The 24,992-nt window shown below is 60.8% G+C and overlaps 1 protein-coding gene across 2 annotated transcripts in view; it reads right to left on the bottom strand.

The window, feature by feature from the left end:
- The window catches only part of CDH22 (cadherin 22), a 58,778-nt gene that overhangs the window by 31,347 nt on the left and 2,439 nt on the right, over positions 1–24,992 (bottom strand). Inside the window, exons 1-3 of one of the 2 annotated variants that reach the window (XM_087720720.1) lie at positions 12,327–12,569; positions 10,605–11,385; positions 1,249–1,543 (exon numbers count right to left, since the gene is read on the bottom strand). In XM_087720720.1, coding sequence (XP_087576846.1) covers positions 1,249–1,543; positions 10,605–10,826 — 517 coding nt within the window. In that variant the 5' untranslated portion in view covers positions 10,827–11,385; positions 12,327–12,569. Of the gene's footprint in view, positions 1–1,248; positions 1,544–10,604; positions 11,386–12,326; positions 12,570–24,992 lie in introns of those variants that run through there. The other variant, XM_087720718.1, reaches the window with a different exon arrangement.

Raw genomic sequence — 24,992 nt, forward strand, 5'->3', positions numbered from 1 at the left:
AAGAACGTCTCCCCCGAGACCACCTAAAAGCCCCCCCCCATCCCTCAGAGTCCCAGAGGCTGCCTCACGCTGCCCCCCTGCCTGCCCCACCCAGAAGGGGGCAGGGGAACTCTGGGGCTGAGGAGCTGTGCTGAAAGGATCTGGGGCAGGGGGCTCAGCCCCAGGGATGCCCAGCGGTCCCTTCCCAAGGAGGCAGCAGAACAGCAGCCACAATGACAAGATACGGAACGTGTCTTTACAGAAGCCCACAGGAGCCGATGGGTAAACAGTCCCAGGGAGACAGAGAGCAGATCGAAGGCTTCAGCCGGGCACAGTCCTGGCATGCGAGATGGAGGGATTGACTAACTGTCAGCATTCAGGGACTGTCAGACGGGAGCCCCCCCCTGCCAAGCGCCTGGGCTGCTTCTCAACGGCTGCCCTTCCTGGCGCCTGTGCCCAGAGCCTGGCAGGGCTCAACCGGGCTCCCTCCCTCTGGGTCCAGGCAGGGGCTGCGCAGGTGCACAAGGGAAGCCCTGAACCAAGGTCACACCACTCCTGGCACACCAGCAGTGGGGGGGGGGGGGACTCATTGTCCAGAACTGGGCAATAAGTATGCCCACCCCTAACTTGCAAGGGAGGGGGCACCCGCTGGGGACCTGGGGGGGGGGAGGGAGCAGGGCCTCTTCTCTTGCTCCCCCTTGCAAGCCCCCTCCCCCGCCTTCCTTTCCACCCGTACGCTGCTCCTTGCAAAGGACTCGGCCACCCCCAAAAGACACAACTCTGGGTGGGGGCTGCGGGGCTAGAGAGAAAAACTGGCCCGTTGTGCCGTTTCCCGGAGCCTCATTTCGTTTCCGGCCCTTGGGGGGTTCAGGCTTAAACCCTCCTTTGCACTCCCAGTTCTAAAGAAATGGGTCCCCCTCAAGCAGGGACCCATGGGGGGCAGGCGCAAGGCCTGAGAAACCCAACATGGCTCACCTGCTGTGCTGGGGGCAAAGAGGCTGAAGAGAGCCTGGTGCCCACTGGGCATTCCAGACCTCTGCAGGCACTCCCCCTCCCTTCCCCTCCCCGGGCCTCCCAAGGCTCCTGCCTTCCTGTTTGGGGTGCAGGCGGGACAGGGCCCCTCTCTTTCCCTCTCTCCGGAGCGCTGGGAGCCAGAGACGGTCAGCCAGCGGGGGTGCCAGGAGACCGCTTGGCGGGCGGGCGGGGTGTCCCGTGGCCCTGGCGCTTGAGGGGAGGCTGCAGAGCCGGCCAGGCACCGCTGTGACTCACCGATGGGGGACAGCTCCGCCACGCTCCCGATGTAGGGCCCCCCCAGGAACCGGGGCTCGCTGTCGTTGATGTCCTGCACCTTGATGACAAATTCCGACTCGGGCTCCAGCAGCTGGTCGGTCTGGCGGTCCCGCGCCTGAGCCCGCAGCGTGTAGAAGGTTTTCCGCTCGCGGTCGAGCCGCTCCGTGGCATGAATGTCCCCCGTCAGCTCATCGATCAGGAAGATGGTGCCGGCCCCCTCCCCAGAGATGGTGTACTTGATGGAGCCATCGCCCTCATCGGAGTCCGAGTGAATCTGGGGGGAGACAGGCGCAGGTCAGGCGCAGGGCACGCAGGGACGATGGGGACCCGGCCGTGGGGGGGAGGGGGGGCTACAGTGCCTGCCCCCTTTGCAGCCTGGGAGAAGGTGGGGCACACACAAGCCCCTCCCAGCCCTCGTCCAGCATTGTTGGCCCGGCCCTCGGGGTTCCCTGGCCACCTAATGCTTAAAAGAGGGGGCGGGTGGGCAGGAAGTGGAAAGCTTGAGGGCCCTGGAGACCCCCCCTCTCCTGGTCTCCTTGGGCAGGCACAACTGGCCCTCTTCTTGGGGTCTCCCTTCTCTTGCAGCTGGAGAGAAATCCCCTCGCCCTGCCCGCCCTCTCTTGGGGAGGCCTGCTGGGGCACTCGAGAGGCCACCTCCTTCCCGGCCTCCAGGGGCAAATCTAGGCTTCCCGGTGCCTGGTTGCATTTACGCTGCGGGAAGAAGCCACTTGGGAGGCTCCGCACTGGCCCTCCCAGCCCTCTCCTGCCGGGGCTGCTGTTCAGTGGGGAGGGGCCTGCCGGGGGCTCCCCTCTGACAAGAACCCCCCAGGGGCCACCTCCTGGCCTCCTGCCAAGCACGCCCGAGCGGCCCTGGGGAGGGGCACAAGGCCTCTGAAGGGCTGCTCTGCATGAAGGGCACCTGTGGGCTGCTGTGCCCTCCTCGTCGACTGGGGCCAGGGGCTCCCGGGGGAACATCTAAGCAGCCCCCCCTGGCGAAGCTCACACGGATGGCGACCTCTGGGGAACCATCCCAGATCGGCCCCTGTGGCAGAAATGGGATTTGGGTTTTCCCTTCAGACAAGGGGCACCCTCAGACCCCCCCCCACAACTCTGCAAAGCAGCCCCCGGGCATCAGAGTGCCGGCTTCCTCTCGGGAAGCCCCTCAGCCAGGGCACGGCTCGGCCGGGCCGTTGAACCAGCAAGAGGCAACCCGAGAATGGTGGGGAGTTGCTGAGGCCCTGGAGCTGGAAAGGCTCCTGGAGGCCGGGGGGCTCCCCTCGAAGCCAACCGGAGTCGGCCTTGGTAACCAAGCCCTGTGATTGGGGCCCTCTGGAGCTCCTTCAGCGGCATCGTCTGGTGCCTGATCACCCCGGCCGCCCTTCTCCCACCCGGCTCCAACTTCCCTGCGTGGCCTTCCCTTGGGGCCCGATCTGGCCTCAAGTGGCAGATCCCGTCTTGTGATTTGGCCACTCAACCTCTGGGATTTCAGCCTAGAACAGGATTCCTCTTTCCTGCCCCACAAAGCTCTTCCCCCTCACTCACACTCAGCACCTGAGCAATTACTTTTTCAGCCTCCAACCAGCTGCCTCTGATTCCTGAAGGAAGAAAATTGCATTTGTCTCTGTGAAGTTTCCTCTCGCCGTGTCCAGTCCGTTTTTTATAACCAGGAGCACCGTTTATATCTAATCTCTCCCTATTTCTCAAGACATTCTGCACTCACAACCTTTCCACCGTCCACTAAGGAGGATGCTTGCATAAAAAGTAATAGAAGTTTAGCCTGCCAGGATTTGTCCTGCTGACGGCAGACGATGGTGGGGATGAGCCTGTGGCTTTCAAGGCACTGACTGGCCCCTCCTCCACCTCCATGCCAGACTGAAGCAGCCTGGGTAGGCCCCCCCCCTCCGCCTGCCCCTCTGCCCACCCAGAGGCCCCCTAAGGCCCTGAAGGAACAAACTGAAGCCTTGCTGGTCAGAGGTCAGGCGGAAGGGCCAGCAACACACCGGCCTCTGCTCTGGCCCTGGAAGCTGAAGGAGGGATTCCCCGTTCCTGTTCCTATCAATCCTGGGTTAGATCCTGTCCTTCACACACACACACGCACACACACACACACACACACACACGCACACCCTGGAACGCAGCCCGTCCTCTCTGCCCGGCTGCCTCCCTGCCACTCCGCTCCCCCAACTGTCTTCCAATCGGCTCCTTCTGACGCCCTTCTCCCCCGTGTTCCAGGCTGCTGCCCCCATCCTCCTGCCTGCCTGCAGAGCCTCCCCTGGCTTCTCCCGCAGCCAGACGAGCGCTTCGCCTGTCCTCTTTTCCATTCCCAGGGGACCCTCACCGAGCCCAAGGCCCATCCCCAGGGGGCTGCAGCTGCTGGCGTTTGTTCACTGCAGGCTCAGCGCTGCCCCCTCCTCGGAAAGGACAGGGGAGGGGAGGGGGACCTCCTGCTTGGGGGCATTCTGCCTCCCCCAGTGGGTGGGGGGCAAGGCCTTCTTTTGTAGGCATCGGCCCCCAAAGAGCTCCTTTCCTTCCCCCGTTTCTCCCAGGGCAGCCAGGAAAGTCCGAAGGGGGAATCCTGGCCAAGAAAGGCCCTTCCTCAAGCCTTCTTCAGCCGCAGCCACAGAGGTGGAGGTGGAGAAGGCCACAAGCATCCCCTAGGGAGGGCCATGAGCCACTACGAAGCGGCATAAGGGCTCTTATATTAAGTGCTGGGCCCAACCCGGCCAAGCCCAGGCGCAATGGGTGGCTGCCCAGCCTCCTCCACAACCTTCCCAGGGAGACGCTTCTGAATCTCACCCTCGGGGCAGTTAAGCTCACTCTAAGGGGCTGCGGCAACTTGTCTCAATTATTCCCAGTCCTCGCTTTTGTGGCCATGGAGAGCAGCTCCTGGCCACTGTCCCTTCATGAACCCGAACCTGGCTACTGAGGATGTGTCCTTGAGACCCTGGTTCCTCCGTGAGGCTCATCTGAACGGGGTCTAACCCACCAATGTCCTTCGGGAAATGGGATCCTGTCCTAATCCTAATCAGGCCCATCCTTAGGGACTGTGGTGTCCCGAGTTCCCACATCCTCCTCCCCAATGCCACCCGGTCAGCAGCCCTGGATGGAGGCCTCTCCTTCCTCGGGGACCAGAAAACCTCCCCCGTGTTGTCTCTCTCCCGGTGAGCAGAGGGCCCAGGGACCGGACCCTGCACTCTGGGCTCCCTCCAGGCCTGGGGCTTCTGCACTGGGGAGGCAAGAGGGGGGGTGTCAGAGGGTAATGCTGTTGGCCCCCAGCACCAGGGACTGTTGCCCCAGGGCTACCCCAAGCATCCTCCTGCCCCAGATTGCAGCACCTACAATCTCCTTGCCCCTCCCCCCCTCTCTCTCCCACACATACACACACACACACACTGTGCGTGCCAGAAAGAAAAGCGAGGCAAAGGTGAACCCCCTTTGACCTCCTGAACCATCTGGGAGGCGATGGGCACCTTGCATGGGGCCTTAACCGGGAGGGTCCCTAGTGGGACCTGGAAAGGCTTCGCCCCCATTTCCTGCCCACCATTTTTGCTGAGAATCAGCAAAGTTGCCAAAACCGCGAGTCTCCCATTAATTGGCTAATGAAATACGAGGCTGTTTATGGGCTCTCTGTCTTCTTCCCAAGAGCCATTCCAGAGTCTGAAGCGGCTGCAGCAGCCAAGATTTATGCCCGGCGGCCACTTTCATGAGCCCCTTGCTCCATTTGTCTCGCTGGGGACAGTTGACGCTTCTATCTACCTTGTTGGGGAGGGGAAAGAAGCCCTCGAAGCAGGGGGAGGTCTGCCTTAGGCCAAATGCCTGCCCACCCACCGGCCAAAGTCCAAGGCCAGTGCTGCCCAGCCGGTCAAACGGGACCTCCCGGTGCTGGAATCTGCAGAGGAAGCTCAGCCCAACACACACACACACACACACACACAAAGAGGGGGGGGGGGAGAAGGACCTCCTGGCAACAGTCCTCAGAAGGCAGGCAATGGACTTTCAACCATGGTCCCACACGAAACAGCCGTTCCCTTCTTCCCTTTTGACCCATTGCAGTGAATTGCTGCTGCTGCTGCTGCTGCTGCTGCCTTATCCCCAAGGTGGGATTCCCTTAAGACCCCCTGCACCAAGCAGCCCCCTGGCTTCCCAGTGAGGTGGATGGCAGCTTCTTCCTGCAGAACAATGAGGAACGGAGGCCATCGAGACTTTGAATGGATTCAGTTCTCCTAAATGGATCACACAGACAGACAGACAGACTGTTGTAAGATCTGTTGGATATCCCTGCCGAGCAAGGGACTGAACGCTACATAGAGAAGCACAGAAGAAGGGAGCAGAAAGAGACAGTCTTGCTCCCATATTCCAAGAAAAGGGAGGGGAGCAGACTCGGGAAAAGGAAGGCCGATCAGCTTGACAATCAGCACCCAGGAAAATCCTAGAAATGTAATGAAGCAGTTGGTTTGCAGGCATTTAGAAAGGGACGGGGTTATTTCTACATCACGGTCAGCACGGGTCATGCAGACAAATCTTACTCTTTTCTTTAAATTAATGTAAATGAAATTAACTTGAGAGCGTGACTTGCTTGGTGGACTAATAAGGAAACGAAGCCCCGTGCTTAGACTTCATTGAGGCATTTGATAAAGTAGACTAGAGTCTCCCTGATAAACCGGAACAGTGACGGATGGACAGCTTCATGTCCAGTTGGATTGGCAGTTGGCTGAATGACTGGGGACAACATTCAGACCTTAGTGGTCTACATGGAAAGAGGGATGCGTAGCAGGGCACCTCAGGGTTCCTTTCTTGGACCCCACAGTGGCCTTCATCAAAGACTGAGATGAGGGAACTGAAGAGAAGTTGTGGGCCACACAAAGCCGGCGGTGGGGTGTGGGGTGTTTGCTGGCGTTTGCAGAAGACGTGCTGGAGGTTGAAAAAGACCTCAGGGGGCTTCTATCCCTGGTCCTTAGGCAGCAACGTGCTCTCTGATGAGAAATATCTGCACTTAGACAGGAAAAATGGATGCAAAAGCTCCAGGATGGGGGCTGGGCTCAGCCACAGTTCCTGGGAGAAGAATCTGGGCGACACAAATTAAATGGGAGCAGAAGAGCCAAATGCGCTCCTGGGCCAAGGACAGCACGGTGACAGCAATACGAGAAGCGACAGCACCACCATCTACTGCGCTGATGAGTCCACGCCTGAAACACTGTGGCCAGCTGTGTTCCCCGCAATGCAAAGGGATGCTGAGGAACTGGGGGGAGTGCAGAGAAGAGCTCCAGGGGTGGAAGAGCAGTTTAAAGGAGAGGAAGGGAGGGAAGGCAGGGCAGCTGGCAGGCTCCCAGGAGGAGGGGGTGGGCTCCTTCTCTGCAATGCCCAAAGGCCGAGGGGGCAGCAGCGGGTGGACGCTTACGGAGGGAGATCCAAACTCCCAATCAGGATGAATGTCCTGGCTGTGTGAGCAGAGCAGCCTGCCTTGGGAATGGGGGAGAGGGGGGGGGTCTTCCGCCCTGGAGGGAAGTTCAAGGGAAGTTTGTCCAGAGCAGCAGGAGGATTTCTGCCCTGGGGAAAGGGAGGGGGGCTGTTTTCTGGCTAGACATTGGATGGGCTCACTGGGGGAGTGGGAGTCCAGAGGCAGAACCCAGGGGCCTCCCACAGTCCCATCACCTGGACTGCACTTCCTCCGAAGGGACCAGGCTCATCCCTCCATCCGGAACCTTCTCCCTTTCAACCACAGAAAATGCAAGATGGAGGGGAAGGGAATTAGCGGGACTATTTTGAGAGGTGGCATCGTCTAAGCTCTCTGAGTCATAAGAAACGAACGCTCCACTTTCTTCCTAGGCTCCATTTGGAGCTCTTTAGTCCAGCTGCCGTTGGCCCCCCTTAAGGAGGGTCCCAGGATCCGCCAGCAGGGAAGGTGGAGAAGAGGAGAAGCTGCCAGAGAAAGGCCGAAAGAAGGGGGAATGCCTTTGGCCCAGGGAGGGAGCCCCGGAAGGGACTCTCTGGGGAGGCTCCCACAGAGGCAGAGCTCACATCAAGGGGACAGGATGGCAGGAGGATGTCCTGAGGATAGGACAAGGGGGCGGGTGGTCCTCCCCTCTTCCTCCCTGGTGGCCTTCCAATGTGCAAGCCCCTCAACTGGGGATGCTCTCCCTCCCGCCTTCTTCAACCGTGCAGAACGACGGCCTCCAAGGATGCCCCCATCCTGGATTCTGAGGCTGTTTTTGGCTCCAACAGCTCAGGTGGAAGAGGCAGGAAGAGGCGCCATGGAAAGACGCAGCCACTGCACTTCTCTGCCCAAAGGCCGACGCGTGTGGGGTCAGTTTTGGAGGGAAAGCAGGGCAGGAGGACGCTAGAAGGCCCCCCCCTGCTCTTGGCGGAAGATGCCCCCCACCCCCAACCCCACTTGGCCAGTTGGGCTTCTGAGAAGAGGGACCCCACTCCGGCAGGGACTTTTCTCCCAGAAATCTCAGAGGATGAGTGGCATCACGCCAGAAACACACAAAGCCCCTCCGGGCTGAAGATAACGTGGACTCAGCCTGCCTGGCACCCTTTTGACATGGAATCACGTGACACGTCCAGCGTGTCCACTTGTCCAGGGCTTACGTGGGATCTCATGGCCCATTTCTGAGGCCTGGCGATGTGGACGGGATTCTTACAGCCGCCCTCTTGGCCCTTTGCCAGTTTTGGCCCATTTGGGGCTGATGGACGCAGGAGCGAGGACAGCCGCCTCGGCCGTGACGTGCCCAGTCCCCAGAAGGCCCCTTGCACCCGGGGCCCCAGGGCCATCTGGCCACAGTAGCCCCTTTGAGAGCCAGATGTTAGAGCACAGCTGCAAGAGCCTGTGGGAGGAGCTGAGCCTCCGTGGGGTGCTTGACGGAGCCCCTCCTGCAGGTGGGAAGGGGGAGCAGGAGCCTCTCTGAGGGTCACCTTCCGAGATGCCTTGGGGGAGGGGCATTCAGCGCCTGAGGGTCAGAGAGACCCTGGCAGTGACCCCACCAGAGGGCAAGGGGGCCCTGCAGAGCAGGCCAAGGGAAGAGGCGGGGCTGGGCTGCTCGTCAAAAGACTCCTGGGAAGCACAAAACACCACGAGGGCCTCCCCAAAGGTCTCCCGGCTTCCTTCCCACCCACCCCCATGACTCCCCTGGGCCGTAAGGGGCCCCCAGCAGGCCGAGAAGCAGGGCTTCTCCAGGGAAGGCTGGGCATGTCCGAGAGGCAACCCTGGCTTGGAAAGGGGCCAAGACTGGAGGAGGAGGAGGAGGCCTCCCAGGGGCTCCTGGCCTCTTTCGTTCTTGGTGGTGGAGGGTCTCCTGGCTGAGCAAGGGGCTGGACTAGAAGACCTCCGGGGGCTCTTCCGACTCCGCTATTCCACTCTGCTCCAGCCCTGAAAGGCCTCCTCTGGCTGGGCCTCCTCCTGACCTGGACCCTCCCCTTCTCTGCCATCTTCCAGGTTTCCCGATCGGCCTATAAAGCCCTGGAAACCCAAACCAAGCTCTTCCTCCTCCTCCTCCTCCCCGACACAGGGGTCCTCGAGTTACGGCCATTTTCCTCAATGACAGCTTCAAATTACCATGGTGCTTTTAAGAAGGGGCTTATGGTGGGTGGCCAAAGTTATGGGCACTGCGGCACCTCCAGGGTCAGGTGGTTAAAATTCGGGTGCTTAGCAACCCTCCCCCCCATGATGTTTCAATTCCCACCTCCCCCCCCCCCCCGTGCCCTCTTGGTCACCCTGGAGACTTTTGGGGGCTTCTTGCTGCCCCTCAAGGGCCGAAGGGGAGGGAGGGAGGGAGGGAGGAGGGGGGGGGCATCCTTCCTGAGGCCCCAGGTTGGGAAGGAGCAAGACCAGACTGGCATCGCTCGGGGTGGGGGTGGATACTCACTTAACAACCTGCAATTTTCAGAGAGTGACCCCAATGGGGAACGCTGGGATTGCAATTGCCCAGCGATGTGGTTATCTGAAGTCTTGCTTAACAACCACAAAGATTAGCGGTCGAAATTCTGGCCCTAATTGTGGCTATAAGTTGAGGACCACCTGCTTCTCCTTCCCCCACATGAACACGAAGACCACTCAAGGGGGCCTCGGGGGGGCCTCCAATGGTTCCCCGATGAGGATGATGAGGATGATGGGCTCCAAAGGGCCACCGCCTGAACCCAGCCGATCTGCATGGCCCTTGGGAGGGAGGCTGCTTCTGGGCAGAATTTCAGGTGGCAGCAGGGGCTGAAAGGGCGGGGGCATCCTCCCCCTCCCCCTCCTTGTTCCAGCCTGACTAGGGAGGGGGCAGAGTTATGGCCATGGCTGCCAGCCGCCCCAAGGAGGGCCCTGCTCTCCTGCCCTTAGCCAACCGGCCTGGCCCTGGCCGTGCCAGCTCTGACCGCCCAGCGACCTCCCGCCCCCCCCCTCCCCAACTGAGAAAGGCTGGCACAGCTGGAGAAGAAGGGAGGCCGCCTCCGCTCTGGGATGCCCTCGGGGCCTGATCCCTCCGGCCAAGCGAAGGAGCGTCTCCCTCCCCGGAAGGGCCGGCTACCTGGGATTCTGCCGGGCCATTAATTATCTCTTGCTAATTAAATCAAAATTAAATTTGAGCAGAGAAGCGCTTTCGGAGAGATGATTAAACAGATTGGCAAACACAGAAGGACCCAGGGATGAAGAGAGAGAAAAGGAAGGATATAAAAGCCGCCCTTAATGAAAGGCGCTTTGGTGCTCTCTCCCACTCACAAAACCCAAGTTCATCAATTCCTTTTAAATGGTAGCAACTTAATTAAATCTGCTTTTCCCCTTTAATCCCCTTCTCTATCTAAAATAGATCTGTCCAACAAGCACAACTTTGTAACTCATGCTGACCCCATAATTCTATTTTAAAAACACAAAAATCCACATCCGCCCTCCAGGCCCCTCCAGGGAAATTCCCTCACAGAAAAAGGATTAGCCTCAATATCCAGATTTTATGAAAATGTTATCAGGCCTCTCTGGCGACCCCGTTTGTGGGAGGGGGCAGAGGAGGAGACCCCCTCCGGCAGGGGGCATTCTGACCGGGGGGGGGGGCTACTCCTGTCCAGCCAGAAAGGGGGGGGCTTCCTGCGCTCTGCTGCCTGCCCCCCACCTTCTGTACAGATGGGCTGTTTTGGGGGGCTGCAGGGACAAACTGCCCGATGGAGAACTTTTGTGGTTCTGTGGCAAATGAGGGGGTTGCTAAGATACCTCCGGAAGCTGCCAAGACCAGATCCTCCCGCGGGAAAGCTTTCCTTGAGCAGAACTGCCTTGCCCCCCCACCCCCGTCCCTCCCCACTCCCCCCTGCAGAGGCTCCGAGTTCTGGACAGGGGCTTTCTCCCTCTCCCCCGCGGCCTTTACCTTCCCCACGTACAGTGGCTCTGTGCCCGTGTACTCCTCCACCACGAAGAACTGGTTCCACACCCAGCCACGCTTCACCCGCCCAGAGCCGGGCAGACCGACATCCCCAGGTGCTCCCTGCCCGGGGGCCCCAGATGCCCCCGGCCGACGGTCTGGGCCAACGAGGAGGAGGCACAACAGCAACAGCAGGAGCCCTCTTCCAGGGGGCTGCGGGGGCACCATCACTGCAGAGTCCTGGCAGCAGGGAGGGGCCCCGCAGGCATCCTTGGGGGGCAAAGGGGAGCCACCGGCCAGCGCGGTGGGTCAGTCATCCGTGGGAGACAGGGCCGGCAACCGTCTGGAGCAGCTTCACTTCTCAGGGGGAAGAGCAGGAGGATCACATGGAGCCCAACGCCCGGCAGGCAGGTGGGCATCGAATGGGGCAGACCGATGCAGAGGTGGAGCCCCTTCTTCCTCTGGGCGAGAAGATCCCTGGAACAGGCCCCCGGGCGGCTACTCCCAAACCAGCCCAGCGGGGCCTCGAAGGCGCTGTAGAGGCGTACACCAGTCTCTTGGCTCCGGCCACAGCTGGCTCCTCGCGGGCAGCTGGAGGGCACAAAGCCCCATCAGAGCAACGGCATGGCACGCCCAGCAGACTTGGCCTGGCTACAGGTGCTCCTGGCAGGGGTGGCATTGAGGCTCCATGGCTTCCACTGGCCGGGCAGCTCCTACGCACCCAGCAGTAGCTGCCACCGTCCTCCTCGGGTCAAGAGGGCAGCGGGCACCGGCATCCTCCCGGCACCTGGAAGAGACAGAGCACCCATCACTGGGGAGGTAGCCAAGAGCCCGAGAGGGCCGCCCTATTTCCCCAACGGCTCCTGGCTGGGGGCTGCTCTGGCCGGCTGCTCAGCAAATGCCCAACTGGAGCCCTGTTGCCCATGCCAGGCAGGCTGCGGAGATGCTGCTTTCTAACCCATGCAGAAAGTTGGCATGATCCTCCCCAGGACCATCCTGTCCTTCCTCCTCTTCCTCCCTCACCGCCATTCATAGGATGGAGCCTTCCGCCCAAAAACTTCTGTTACCAGTTAGAGCCGGCCGGGGGTGGTGGGGAGGGGAGGGGCAGGGGGCCCCGGGGCTCAGCAATTACATGAGTAATTGGGGGGGGGCAGCAACTGACCAGCCTGGCTTCTGTGCCCAGCCAAGAGGTGAGTCAGTGGCTGCTTCAGGTTCAGCAGCAGCAGCTGCCCTGTTTCTGAGGGGGAGGGCCAGGAAAGCCCCCCCCCAGAGACCCACCCTGCAGGGCCGTGGCAGCCCCCCCCCCCCGTGGCCTTGCCCAGGAGAAAGGCTTTCTCTCCCTCCCCACGTGCCGGGAGAGCAGAGCCCGTCCTCCCCCACCGTTGCCCAGGGATGCAGGAGGGAGGTTTCTGAGCAGTTTAAAATAATCCTTCTTAAAACACACACAAAAAACAAATTTCCTTCATTTCCTGATCTGCACTTAAAGATGCTAATTTCCAAGCTTTGAGCGAAGGGTGGGAGATTTACAATTTACAACCCAAGGGGGGGAAAAGGGTTCAGCCTGGGAAATCCAGGCCCACCAGGCCGCCCCGCCCTCCCCTTCGCACAGGTTGCCCGCCTGGGGAGGGCTCCCTCCCTCCCTCCCCCCAGCCCCACCTCCGCTGCCGGGCGGCCTGCCCTGGGCCGCCCTCTCCGCCCTGCTGCGGCTTCGGGGGAGCTTCCACTCACGGGCCAGGCGGGGCTTTCCCGGCCACCGGGCCAGTCGCCTGGGACCCTCCGCTGTCTTCAGCCTTCTCTCCACGAGCCCCCCTCCCGCTTCAGCCTCCGCTCCCTGAGCCGCCAGCCTGCCGCTCCTCCGCGGTGCGTGGTTGGCGCCGCCGGGGCCCCTGAGCTCCCAAGGACAGCGGGAGACTTTCGGACCGCTTCCTCTCGGTTCCTGCCTGCCTGGGCCCGCTTTCCCGGGGAACTCGTGGCCGGCTCATTCCAGCCCAGGCGCAGCCTCTCAGAGCCCACGGGCGGGGCGGGAGCGCCGAGGCCGTCAGCCCGTGGGACGCGCCTTGCTAAGGGGGAGCGGCCGGGGCAGGCTGGGAGAGCCGGGGCCGGCCCGATCCAGGGGGAGCCACCGGCGCTTCCCCGCCTGGGAGGCCGTGCTGGGCGCAGCTGCTTCTCCAGGCCGAAGGCGGCGAGAGGGCTGAGCCGGCCCGGCTTCTTCCCTCGCTCTGCTCTCCTGGCACCGCCGGCAGCTTTCGAGAAGCCGGCTAAGGGCTGGTTCGCTCCTTGGGAGGGAGGTCGGCCGGCTCCCTCCGGGAACCAGCGCGGGCTTTCAGAACCCCTTTCCCGCTTTCCCTGCCTCTCGGCCCTTCTTCTCCAGCCGAGTCCAAGCTCCGCCCTGAGCCCGGCCCAGCCAGGCTGCTGCCCCGCTCGTCCTCTCCGTCCAGACCCCACCGAAGGGACCCCCACCCCAAGGGGCAAGAAGACGCCCAGCAGGGAGCGCCGTTCCCTGAGTTCAGCCACGCAGAGCTTCAGCCGGAGCCAACCTGGCAGGCAGCTGATGGTCCAGAACCAACCAGGAGCGACCCCCACCTCTAACACCCCCCCCCCCGGAGCTCTGCTCTCTGCCCGGCGGGGCTTCTCCATCTGCGGGAAAGAGGCTCGCTTCGACGACGTTTCGACCTGGGCTCAGACAACACCAGAGCTGCGCTGGCTGGCCTGACCCCCGCTTAGCAAAGGCCACACTTGAAGAGAATGCCAATGCGGCACAGGCTGAACCGCGACCCCCCACCCGCCCGTTTTAGGCCCCGTTAGGTGGAGCCGCCTAAGACGCTGGAGCGGTGTGTGCAGTCCGGACGGTGGACAGGCATCTCAATAAATAAGGGGGAGGGCTGCCACCAGGGTCACCTCTCTGACCTGGGGAGGCACCCCCACACCTGCAAAAGTGGCCTGGAGGGGCCCTGTTTCAAGGCGGCTTCTGGTGCCACCTTCACAGAAGGCATCTGTGTAAGCCTCCAGATGTGGTCTCAATTATGGAGGGGGGGGTTCACTTGACTTTGGGGAAGTGGTACCTCATTCTGCATGGGGGGGGGGGGCAGTTGCTGGGCTGGCTCTTCAGCTGCCCAGACTGCTAGCTTGCCAGGGGAGGGGGCACATCCTGTACCATCTGGGAGAAGGAAGGTGGGTTTTCTAGGCGGCAGAAGCTTCCCTCTGGGGGTCAGAAGGTGCCTGCCTGCACTTCTGCCTCTCTGGGGCTGGCAGGGAGGGCAGGTGGGTTGGGAGGCAGGTGGCATTTCCTCCTTATTCAGGGGACCCAGCTGGGCCTGAGGCTGCTTGCAGGAGTCTCCCTTCTAGGGGGCCTTGCCTGGAGGTTGGGAGGCTATGGGTAGTCAGCAGACCACCTACAGTGCTTCACCGCAGGGCCCCTTTCTTGGGAGGGGGGGGAAGGGTCCAGGCAGACCGATCTGGATGCAACAAATCAATGCGTGCCACACACCCACCAAACACAACAGCAAACGTGTCCCACCTACACGTGCCAGGCCTGGGCAACGGTTGCTGTGGGAACCAGAACTTGCCTGGGGGATTTCTCCCCCCCCCCCAGTGTGGCCTTTTGTTTGCGCCGCTGACGGCCTCCCTGAAGGGGAAGCCCCCCCCCCCAGCCTCCGCTACCTCCTTTGGCCGGTTGGGGGGGCTGGACTCAGTGGCCACCCTCCTCCGCCCCCCCTTTCCCCGGGGCTTGGTGGCAACGGCACGTGCCTCCCCCCTCCCCCCCACGCTTTGTCAGTGTGTGTTTGGCAGAAGCGTACTGTACATCATGTTGACAGTAGAAATTACATCCTGAGCTTATGTTTTACATTCTGCCCTGTCAGAACTCACCGCAGCCCAGTGATCAGGACAAATTGAAGAGCATCCCGTCCGTGTCGATATTTATTTCATTTTACCAATGCAACGGCGGGGGGGGGGGGGGGGCTGCCAGCAGCTCTCCCAGCACAGCACATGCCTCCCTGGCCATGGGGGGGGCTCTTTCTGGGGGCCGTGGTGAAGGGGGAAAGGGGGTTGTTCAGCAGGAGGGGGATGGGAGACCAAAACCACACTGGCGGAGCAGAGCAACATGGGCCGCCCCTGCCTGAGAAGGGCACACATACACACACAGGATGCCACTCAGTTGGGCAGGGAAAAGCTACAAGCAACACATGCCCCTCATGCCCCCCCCCACACCCGGAGGGATTCCCTTCCTTGATGGGCTCCCAGCTCCCCATCCTCCCACAGACGCAGCACGGCTTGGAGGGCCTTGAGGCAGGATCGGGCCACCCGCCGGGCACCTGACCGGGGCCAGCCATGGAGGGGCAGTGGTTCCTGTGATGGGCCCAGCAGCCTGTGGGGTTCCCCTCAAACGTCTCCCCTGGGTTCTGCCAGTGCAGAAAACGGGCTCTTTTAAACCAGGTCCAATTCCACTTAATTCTCCTTTTTGGGGGGAGGGAGGGAGGGGCAGAGAGAGAGTGTAGAGTTTCCATTTTCCAGGATCAGCTACACAGGAGTCAGGCTGCAAACCAAGCAGCCCCTGGGGAAATGGGGGGGGGGGGTCCAGGGGCCGTCCGAGCCCTTGGCTAGCTGGGTGTGTGCTGCCCACTCAGTTCCCCTCCTTTCTCTTGCAGGGAGGAGGGCAAATCCCCCAGGCCCCTAAGAGCTGCCCCTATCCCGATCAATTCCTCCTGGGCCTGGGGTGGTGGGCTCTTGCTCCCACAAGTGGCTTCAGCCCCCTCTCTGAGCCGAGGTGGCGCAGTGGTTAAATGCAGCACTGCAGGCTACTTCAGCTGACTGCAGTTCTGCAGTTCAAATCCCACCGGCTCAGGGTTGACTCAGCCTTCCATCCTTCCGAGGTGGGTGAAATGAGGACCCGGATTGTTGTTGGGGGCGATATGCTGACTCTCTGTAAACCGCTTAGAGAGGGCTGAAAGCCCTATGAAGCGGTAGATAAGTCTAACTGCTATTGCTATTGATCATTGCCTGCTCCTTGCTAAAGTCGCTGTGTGTGGCAGGCAGCCCACCATTCCCTCCAGGAGAAGATGGGTGCAGCCCCCCCCCTCCTGAAGGGGCTCCCAGGTAAATCCAGCCTGCTCATCTCCAGGCTGGCCATTCACACCCCTTCTGGATGCACCCCTCACCAGCCAGACGGCCACCTTGGCTCAGAAGGGCAGGAGACGGAGGGAGGGTCTGCAGGAGGCCAGCTCCGCCCTCCTGCCCTGCTCACCCCCCTCCGCCCAGATTCACTGGCAGCCCCAGAAGCAAAAGACCCCTTGTATAATCCCAGCCACACTCCACAGCTTTAATAATAAAGGGAGCAGAAAGCCATTACACTTATTAAAAGTGTAATCTTTCCTGCCCTTGAAGTAAATCGCCATCTTCCTCTTTCCGGCTTTTCGGAATTACTTTCCCGGTGGGAGAGCTTCTTCATAGCTTTTCTTCTTCTCGGTTGGGCTGGAAGACACCCAAGTGGGGGGGGGATGGAAAAGGATGCCTACTGCACCCCCCCCCAAATACTAGTGGGCCACACCTGCAAGGGGCAGGGCTTCCCTTCCCCCCACCCAAATGTTTTTTTAATGGCCATGCAGTTGATGCTTCCCCCCAACCTTTGGCCGCTTCGGCTGGCAAAGGTGTTTGTTAAAACTCTCACAGCCTCCCTGTTTGGGAAAGGTCTTTGCAACCGAAAATATTTCTTTTTTCAATCTTCTTTGGTCCGAGTTTGAAAGAAATTTTAATTGCAAAGAACATCTCAGCCTCTCCCTGGGGGAAGAGGGCTCTTACAGCCAGAACCGTCTCGCTCCGCAATAATTCTTCGCCAAACAGGGAAGTTTCATGCTTCAGCTCCACGGATGCAGGGCATTAATTGGCCTTTCAAGGCGGACGGGAGAAGGGAGACGCCAGCCAGGCACCACCGCCTGGAAATGTCACCTGGGCACAACCTGCAGAGGCTCCCAGGAAGGAGGCCAGGACCCCCACCGTTCCTGGGGGGGCGGGGAGCCCAAAGACCGCCACGTTCAGGTGGAGGGAAGTTCATCTCCAGGGCAGGCGGTTCAGCCCAGGGCAGCACAGCCAGCCATGCACCCCCACCGCCGATCGAGGGGAGAGCCGGCCGGGAGAAGCTGCTGGGTGCTGCTCAAAGCTCTCCCCACAGGGTCCTCCTGGTCCCACGGCTGAAGGTTGTGTCGGCCTTCCCGCCAGCCTTCCTTCTGCCACCCCCTGCCCCCTCCCCAGGGCAAGGGCTAGGCTGAGACACCTGCGGGGGGGGGCCCTGGGGGAGCAAGCTGACCACAAGGATGCTAAGCATTAAAATGAAAACATCAAATGGGATTTTCAGCCCCCTGACAAACAAAGAAGGAATTGGCTTCTGTTAATGAAATGTTTGGCAGAAATATGAATTATTTATCACTCAATATGGCTGGTTAAATGGAAGATGGACTACAAGCACAGTTCCCTCCCCCCCAACCTGCACGCTCTGCTTCCCTGGACCTGCAAGCAAGGTGGGGAGGGGGGTTTCCAACAGCTCAGCTCAACTTGCCCGATGGTGCGATAATCAGGGGGGCAGCAGGACTGTAGCCACGGAGGAGGCCTGGCCTGGCTGCTGCGGCCTCCTCCTCCTCCTCCTCCTCCTCCCGGGTCAAAGTCTGGCTTTCTGCCCTGGCCCAAGAGCTGAGGTGGTGGCTGGACCCTGAACCGGCAAGGGCCGAGGGGGCTGGGAACGATGGACCCCATTTCTCTCCCATCTTCAGCATCCCTTGCACGGTTTTACTTTGGTCCCTTCTGACCCCCAGGGGTCTTCCCGGGGGGAGCTGTGGGCTGGGTGCAGCTCTGCCATCAGGGCCCCTCTGCCCCCATCAGGACAGGAGAGACGCCCCCCCCCCCAATGTTAGGAGGAACATCAGCTGTTGACCCAAAACCCGAACTAAACGGTCGAAGCGTGGAGGAAGGTCTTCTCGGCCTCTGCCAGGACCTCCCACCTTTAGTCCTTCCTGGCTCCGGCCCTGAGCCCCCCCCCCCCCCCCGGGACAAGGAAGAGTCCACGCCTCTCCTGCCTGGCAGCCCTCCCGCTCTCTGAAGCTGGCTCCGCCTCCTAAGGGTGGGGCTTGGTTTCCAGGCTCCTGGCCGTCCTGGTAGCCCCCCTTGACCTTCCCCAATGGGCCACTGTCCTCTTTGAACTATGGCGCCCTCTATGGTGGGCACAGGACTCTCAATGGGGCCTGACCCACAGCGGAGTCCGGGAGGAGGACGACCACTGCGAAGGACCACTCAGGGCGATAGCCGTTGTCCGCTTAGGAACGGCCCCTCCCAGCCGGCTCACAAGCTTTAACTGCGGCTGATAAAGGGGCCCCCGGGCACCACGGCCACACCGGGCCTCCCTCTCCCACCAAAATCCCTCTGCCGTCTGAATCTCCATCTCACAGATTCAGAGATGACCGGATCTCTTTCCCCCGAGGTGGCAACTCTCCTTGCCTCTCGGACCAGCTGGTTCTTGCAGGTGAGGGCAGGGTCCAGGGCAGCAGCCCACCCCCTCACCCCGCTTCTTCTGCTGTCAGTGAAGGAAGCCCAGAATTGGCCAGTCCTCAGTCTCTTGGCAGGCAGAGCCCCAGCTGAGGTCCAGGCCTTTGAAATCAGCCATTAGCACGATTGCTTTGAAGGGCGGTCATCTGGACACCCTCAGAGGTCTCCCTGCCTTTAGCCCATGGACCCTTCCCAGAACGTCCCCCTTTTGGCTCCCCACTGCCTCAAGATGTGACCATCCGCCACACGCCACAAAGGCAGCCACTGCAGCAGGGACGGGGGCCTTCCCCCATCAGGCAGCGGCTGGCCTCCTCGGGGGGGTCTGCAGGGGGTCTTCTGCAGGATTTCACCCCCGGGGACGCTCACCCAGCAGGGCAGAGCTCTGAGCGGGAGACAAGGTCTCACCCCTGAGCGCCAGGTGGGTCTGTGGGAGGGCGCCAGATGCTTCCCCATCTCCCCGTGGGGCGAGGGCTGACCCTGCTTCAGCCCCTGGGCTCCCCAGGTGCCAACCCTCCCTCAGCTTTGACCCCTCTGGGTGGGCCGGGCAGGAAAGGGAGCCCTCGTCTCCCAGAGAGGGAAGTCCGGCGCTCGGCCAGGCCAACCGCCCCCCCCGCCTACCCGGAAGGGTTCTGGGGAAAGGGAGGCCCTGAGCCCCTTGGCTGCCAACTGCAGACTGAGCTCCTCTACTTAAGAAAATGGTTCTTAATGGTTTTATTTTTATTTTTAGGGGAAGTCATTAAATAAGAATTAAAAGCCAGGTAGAAAAGGAAATAAGGGGATGGGTTCAGCCACCAGGCCCCTCCCACCCACACATTTTGGCAGCTGGGCAAGTCCCGGCTTTGGCCGCCTGCTGGCCGCCCTTTCCTCTGTCATCCCCGGACTGGCCAATGCTGGGAAGCTGACCGGCAGCAAAGGAAAGGGGGGGGGGCTTTGGACAGGCCCTCCAAAGCATTCCACCTCTGAGCATGCGCAAAGTGCTCTTGCCCAGGCCGCCTTGTCCCCAGGCTTCCAGGGGAGGGGGCCTTTAAGCACAGCCTCCAACTCTAGGAGGGGGGGCAGTTTCGGCCCCACTGGGATACCTGGAGCCCTTAGCTGCCGTCACTCTCAGGCCTTGTGGGGCTGCCTGCTGCCCCTTTGGCCACTTCGGAGTCATCCCCCCCCCAATCTCCCAATTCTGTCATCAAGAGGAGCCCCACCCCCCACCCCCCGCAGTGCAATTAAGCCAGGCTGCCTGGTGCAGCGACCGAAGGAGCCCGACTGCCGTGGCTGCCTGCTTTCCAGCCTTTGTACAGAATTCAAAGGGGCTCCGACACCGGCGACTCTCTTAGGAATTCTGCCCCATCCCGGCCCCTCGGGAGCTTCCCTCCGGTCCTTCTCCCTTCCCCCAGAGGAGCAGGAGGGGGGAGGGAGGAGGTGCGTTTTTCCTGCATTGTGAGCCCTTTTCTTGCACTGCCTTAGGGTTTACATGGCCCTCTCCCCGTTTCCAGAGCTTCAAAGTGGCTGAGAGCAATTCTGAAAGCTTCTTCCACTCTCCCTGCTCCACACCCAGACCTGCAGGTAAGGCGAGGATTTGGCCGCCCCACCCCCACCCCCGCCACAGCGATGCTCCCCAGGGGCGGCCAGTCCTCTGGCAAGCAGCCCTTGGCCTCGGCCCCCTTCCCCAGGACAGGCCGGGATCAACTCCGCTGCAGGAGGGGGGGGGGAACCTCCTGCTCCCGCAGCAGGGAAGCCTCTGGCTCCTGCTTCCTTTTAGCCAAAGGGCTCCTGGGCCCCTCCTTCTGTGGGCAAAATGCCCGCTGCCTTCCCATCCTTCGCACCAGGGACCTTCTGTGGGGCTCTCAGCGCCTGGTTGCTCTTTGCGCACAAGCACTCGGTGAGGGTTCCTGAAACGTGTCACCCAGTACTGGACCTCCAGCTGTGGCTCGTGCCATCCATTCAAGGGGGGGGGGGGAGGCCTTTGGAAGTCAAACACGAAAGGCCCAATTGCAAACTGTGGGAGGAGGGAGCGGCGTCAGTCGGAGAAATGAGGACAGCCGCATGGCTTTCCCTTCCTCCTCCGTGAAGGTGTGGTTAATCCTCACAGATCTCAGGGCAAAACATCCTTAACCTGACGGAGTGGGCAATAAGAGCCCTGGAGCCACCGCAAGGCAGATAGCAATAGCAGTTAGACTTATATGCCGCTTCATAGGGCCTTCAGGCCTCTCTAAGCGGTTTACAGAGAGTCAGCATATTTGCCCCCAACAACAATCCGGGTCCGCATTTCACCCACCTCGGAAGGATGGAAGGCTGAGTCAACCCTGAGCTGGTGAGATTTGAACCACTGAGCTGCTGATCTAGCAGTCAGCTGAAGTAGCCTGCAGTGCTGCATTTAACCCACTGCGCCCTCCTGGCCCCTGAGGGTTCTGGTCAGTGCCCCAAGGCCACGCAGGTTCCTGAAGGGGCCCTGTGGAGCCCCCTAGAGGAAACGCTGGGGCAGCAGAAAAGCCAGCCTGGCCCTTGCAGGTGGGGGGGTGGGGGGGGCTGGCTGCGTGGGCCCCCCAGGGAGACGGAGGGGCTCTTGGGTGCAGCTCAGTCAGAGCAGAGAAGTGGAGCTGAAGAGGAAGGTCCCCAGTTGGGTCTCAAGCCTCATTTATAGACTCCGCAGACCGATGATGCGGCCAACCGGGCAAGCGAGCCAGGACCCCCCCTTCCTCTGGCGCAGAGCAGCCACCGCCTCCCCCTCCCCACCGGTGGAAGAGTCCTGCTCGCGCGTGATGTGAAGTACGGGCTTTTAGCGTGCTGTCTAGTAGAATCAAATTTTTATATCCTTTCACAGCCAATAAATCCAGCTGGGAGAAGAGAGGCAGAAGGGGCATAAAAGCCCTCGTAAACGCTGCCAGCAGCCAAGCGGAGGTGCCCGCACACTCGCCTGCCTGCCGGCCCGCCCGCCCGCCCGTGCGCACGCACTCCTTCTCCAGCACGGATCCCGGATAATGCGAGCAATCGCTTATTCCTCTCTCCAGTATCATTTTCCCAGCTTGATCTCTGCTGTCGCAGTGTGATGGTTTCACCCCATTAGCCTTGCTTAAAAAAGTGATCCCAGGCCTACGCCTGTTATTGCCCACATAAATCAGGTGGCTTTGGATACGGAGCACCTTTAAATAAACAGCTGATGGAAGTGAAGTCCCAGGATCATTATTAATAGCTTTTCATTTCGGTGTCCACTGTGCTGTGACACTCGCTCCCAGCAGAAAACCCCCGCTTCCTCCCCCACCCCCAGCCCCCCCGCTGAACGGCAGCCCCCCCCCCAGAGCATCTGCAGTCGGGATGAATGACGGTCGCCTCCCATTAATTGTACAGCCGGTTCCACAGAGCCCGACAGCCACCAGCAGCCACGGAAGAATGGCAGCAGCCGGTTACCGCTGGGGAGGGGGGCGCCCCACTCACCCCCCCAGTCTCCGAGCAGGACCGGGCCTCCCAAGGGAGTGTGTGCTGGAGGGGCCCCCGGAGCAGCCCTTCCCTGTGTGGGGGAGGCAGCGGAGCAGTTCCCTGACCAGGCCCCACTTATTTAGTGGTTATTATTGGACAGGACCAAAGGAAGATTGGCAGGTATTTCTCCAGCCCCCCCAGGGCTCTCCCAGCCCCACTCCATCCGGAGCAGCCTCCCCAAGAGAGGGTGCCCAAGGGGGAGGGGGCTGCACACAGAAATAGGGGAGGGGGCGAGGAGGGGCCCGGGCAGCCCCCTGGCCCCCAGAAAGGCTTGCTTCCTACCAGGGCCCTCAAGAGCCACAGGGACCGTGAAGGAGGCAGAGTCCCTGAGGGCAGCTTCAGAGCAGGCGCCCACACCGCGGCTGAGGCCTGAGTTCGGGGAAGAGGTGCAGAGCCTTCCACCACCTGTGCCGGGGGGGGGGAATTGGAGTCGCAGCGGGGGGAGATGCCGCCCTCCCCGAAGAGCCCGAGGCCCCTGCCTGTTCCGTGCTCTCCTGTGGCCCTGGGGCTGCATCAGCACAGCTCACCTTCACTCTGCAGGGCCCCACGTGGCCTCTCCCCTGCCGCTCCCTGGCCGAAGGGCCACTCCGGTGCTGCTGGCCTCCGCCCAGGCCCAGCCCGTCCCCAGCAGATGCGGCCCCTGGGAGGCCACGGAGCCAACTCCGGGCGCAACTCAGTAGAGAAGCCCATTCCCCCCCCCACACACACCAAATTAACCTTCAGCCGGTTCTGATCTCTGAGTCCTGGAGGGGGGGGGGGAGAGACGGGGGTCTCTGGAGCAGCCTATATTTAACTGGAGGGGGGGGCTTAAGCCACATGCCTTATGCCGGCCTCTGCTCTCTGTGACGGCTCTGCCCCAGGGACAAATAGGAGGCCGATTCCCCCCCCCCAGTTCTTTGGTTCCCAAATTTCAGGGAGCTTCTTCTGCTTTGACAAGGACCGTCCAGGGTCCGGTTCTGGGCAAGGCAGCTCTTTGGGGGGGCCCAGTGAGGGGGATCTGGGCAAAGGCAAACCCATCCCGGGTGGCTGCCCATCCCCCAAGAGGCTTCAGGGGGCCCCTGGCAGCCGCCCAGCCGAGTCTCTCCGGAAATGGCATTTTGGGCCCCTCTGATTCTTGACCTGCCCGTGGGAGGAGGCCGGGAGGCACAGGTGGTGGGCACGGCTTCCTGGACTCCTCTGCCCAGGGAATCCTCCGGGCCTCCTGGAATCTAGGCTGGAGCCAGCAGTGCTGCCTTGACCCAAAAGAAAGAGGGAAAACCCCACCCAGTGGGGCCCACGGAAGCAAACGCCATGGCCCCGAAGGCCGTGGATGGGTGCCCACGGAAAGAGCTCAGAGGACCCCCCCCCTCCTAATCACTGGATGCAACGGAAGTTTCTATAGAGGAGAAATGCTTGTGCGAAGGACCCAGCTGGTGGGTCCTGAAAGGAGGGGTTCCATTCCATAACCCCCCACCCTCACCCCACCCTCATCCAGCGCTCCAGGCAGAAAAATCCAGCAAGCCCAAAATCTGACTGGCCGCATTCAGAGCTTCAGAAAGAATTCAGAGGTTGCTGTGGCCTTAAAATCAGCTTCCCTTCCAGGAAGCAGAAAATTAGCCAATAAAATTAGCCACCTTTTAGAAAGGCTCCCTGCTTCAGTCCCTGCTGTCTTCTTGGCAAGGTTTCCACCTGGTTGGCCATTGCTTTCTTCCTAGGGCTGAGGGAGAAGGACTGGCCCCAGGTCATCCAGCTGGCCTTCGGGCCTACGTGGGGCTAGAACTCACCATCTCCTGGCTCTAGCCTGGCGTGTTAGGGGTAGGGCCCGTTCCCAGATAGTTCTTGTTAAACTGGTGGGAAGAAGCCTAAGAGCGAAGGCTTCAGAACTGGGAGTCACATCTCCGCTGGCCGATTCCCATTCGCCCCGGCCAGCAAGAGGTTAGTGGGCTTTGCTTAGCTATGAGGAAGGATAACCAGAGGGGTTTCAAAAAAAGAAATAATAATCCTTGCCCCTCCACATTTTAGAGCTTTTGAGACCGTCAACAACTCCTGGAACAGAATTGTTTCCAAAGACTTTTGAAAATTCCTTCCTCAAACTTCTAGCAAACTTTGCTATCTAAGTTCAGTTACTAAGTAAAAGTCAAATGAGATTAAAACAAAACAAAAACCCACTGAGAAAAGTATAAACCCCCCACAAACAGTTAGAAGTGAAATCACTCCTTGCTGTCACCTTCACCAGTGAACGTAGAAGAGGCCAGGGCCAAGCTTGAGAAGGACACCACGTTAGTCAGTGTTTCTTTACAAAATAATAATAATAATAATAAAGGTGGCAGAAGGACACCAAAAAGAAGTCTATAGTGAGGAAGAGGCACCACAACAGCCCCATAGCCAAGCCTCAAGTGATACGCAACAACAACAACAACAGCACCTCTTCCCCAATGAGGGAAAGCCAGGCTGTCTGGGGCTTCTGACAGCAGTCCTCGGGCACCCAAACCTTCCCAGGGTTACTTTTGGGTGGGGGGTAGGGGGGAGTGAAACTGGCAGCCCGGAGGCCTGGGGGTCTTTGGCTCAGCTGCCTTTTTCTCTTCTCAAAAGTTCATTCAGAGGCCAGCAGCTCCGTTACCTGAAAGGTCCAGAGACCCCCCAGAGCAGACGACGTCTAAAGCAGAACGTCCCCCCCCCCCCCGGTCTCCTGAAGGCCAGAAGCCCCAGAGAAGAGATGCCTGCCTCGACGGAGAATAAGGAGGAGCCCCCTCCCCAATTCCTGACACAGGCATCCCACTTCCACCTGGCCACCCAGAACTAGAAATCCAGCCCCGTGTCTGAGTGTCAAAGTTTTCCCAGAGCCCCTCTGCCCATCCTGGGCCCCCACTTTGTCTGCCAGCTGTGCTGCTCTCAAGAGGCTCCGCAGTGCCAACAGCTGGGGAGACAGTTCAGCCCCTCCTGCCAGGAAGGCAGAGCCATGAGCAAACCCTGCAGGCAGCAGGCAGGCCGAGGAAGGGTGTCTCTGGGTTACCCCAGGAAGAAGTGGCAGGCCAAGATGGTGCCCATGTTCAGCACCATGCCTGCCCCACCTGCAGGGTCTCAGCCCTCAAGGTGCCAGGCAGTTTGATGGGAGGGGGGGGAACTTGGCTTCCCCCCTCCCTGGCCTGGCCTCCTACCTCTTCCTCCCCTCCCCCAGAGTTTAGCTCCTTCAGGCAGACCCCCCTCTTCTTGCACCTTCCCATCAAATCTCGCTGGCAAACAGCATCGGCTTCCACGCCTGCACACACCTGCACCAGTGCCAGACAGATTCTGCCCAGGTGGGAGGGCACCAACAGCTGCCTCAAACGGGGCAAGAGTTCAGCTCCCCCCAAATTAATCCTGGGCAGCCAGAGGCCTTGTCCAGACGTCCAAAGTGAGGAAGAGAAGAGCCCAAAC

This window comes from Thamnophis sirtalis, unplaced genomic scaffold (assembly GCF_051295495.1).
Source record: "Thamnophis sirtalis isolate CommonGarterSnake01/CBP01778 unplaced genomic scaffold, rThaSir2_p1.2 scaffold_7, whole genome shotgun sequence".
Taxonomy (NCBI): Eukaryota; Metazoa; Chordata; class Lepidosauria; order Squamata; family Natricidae; genus Thamnophis; species Thamnophis sirtalis.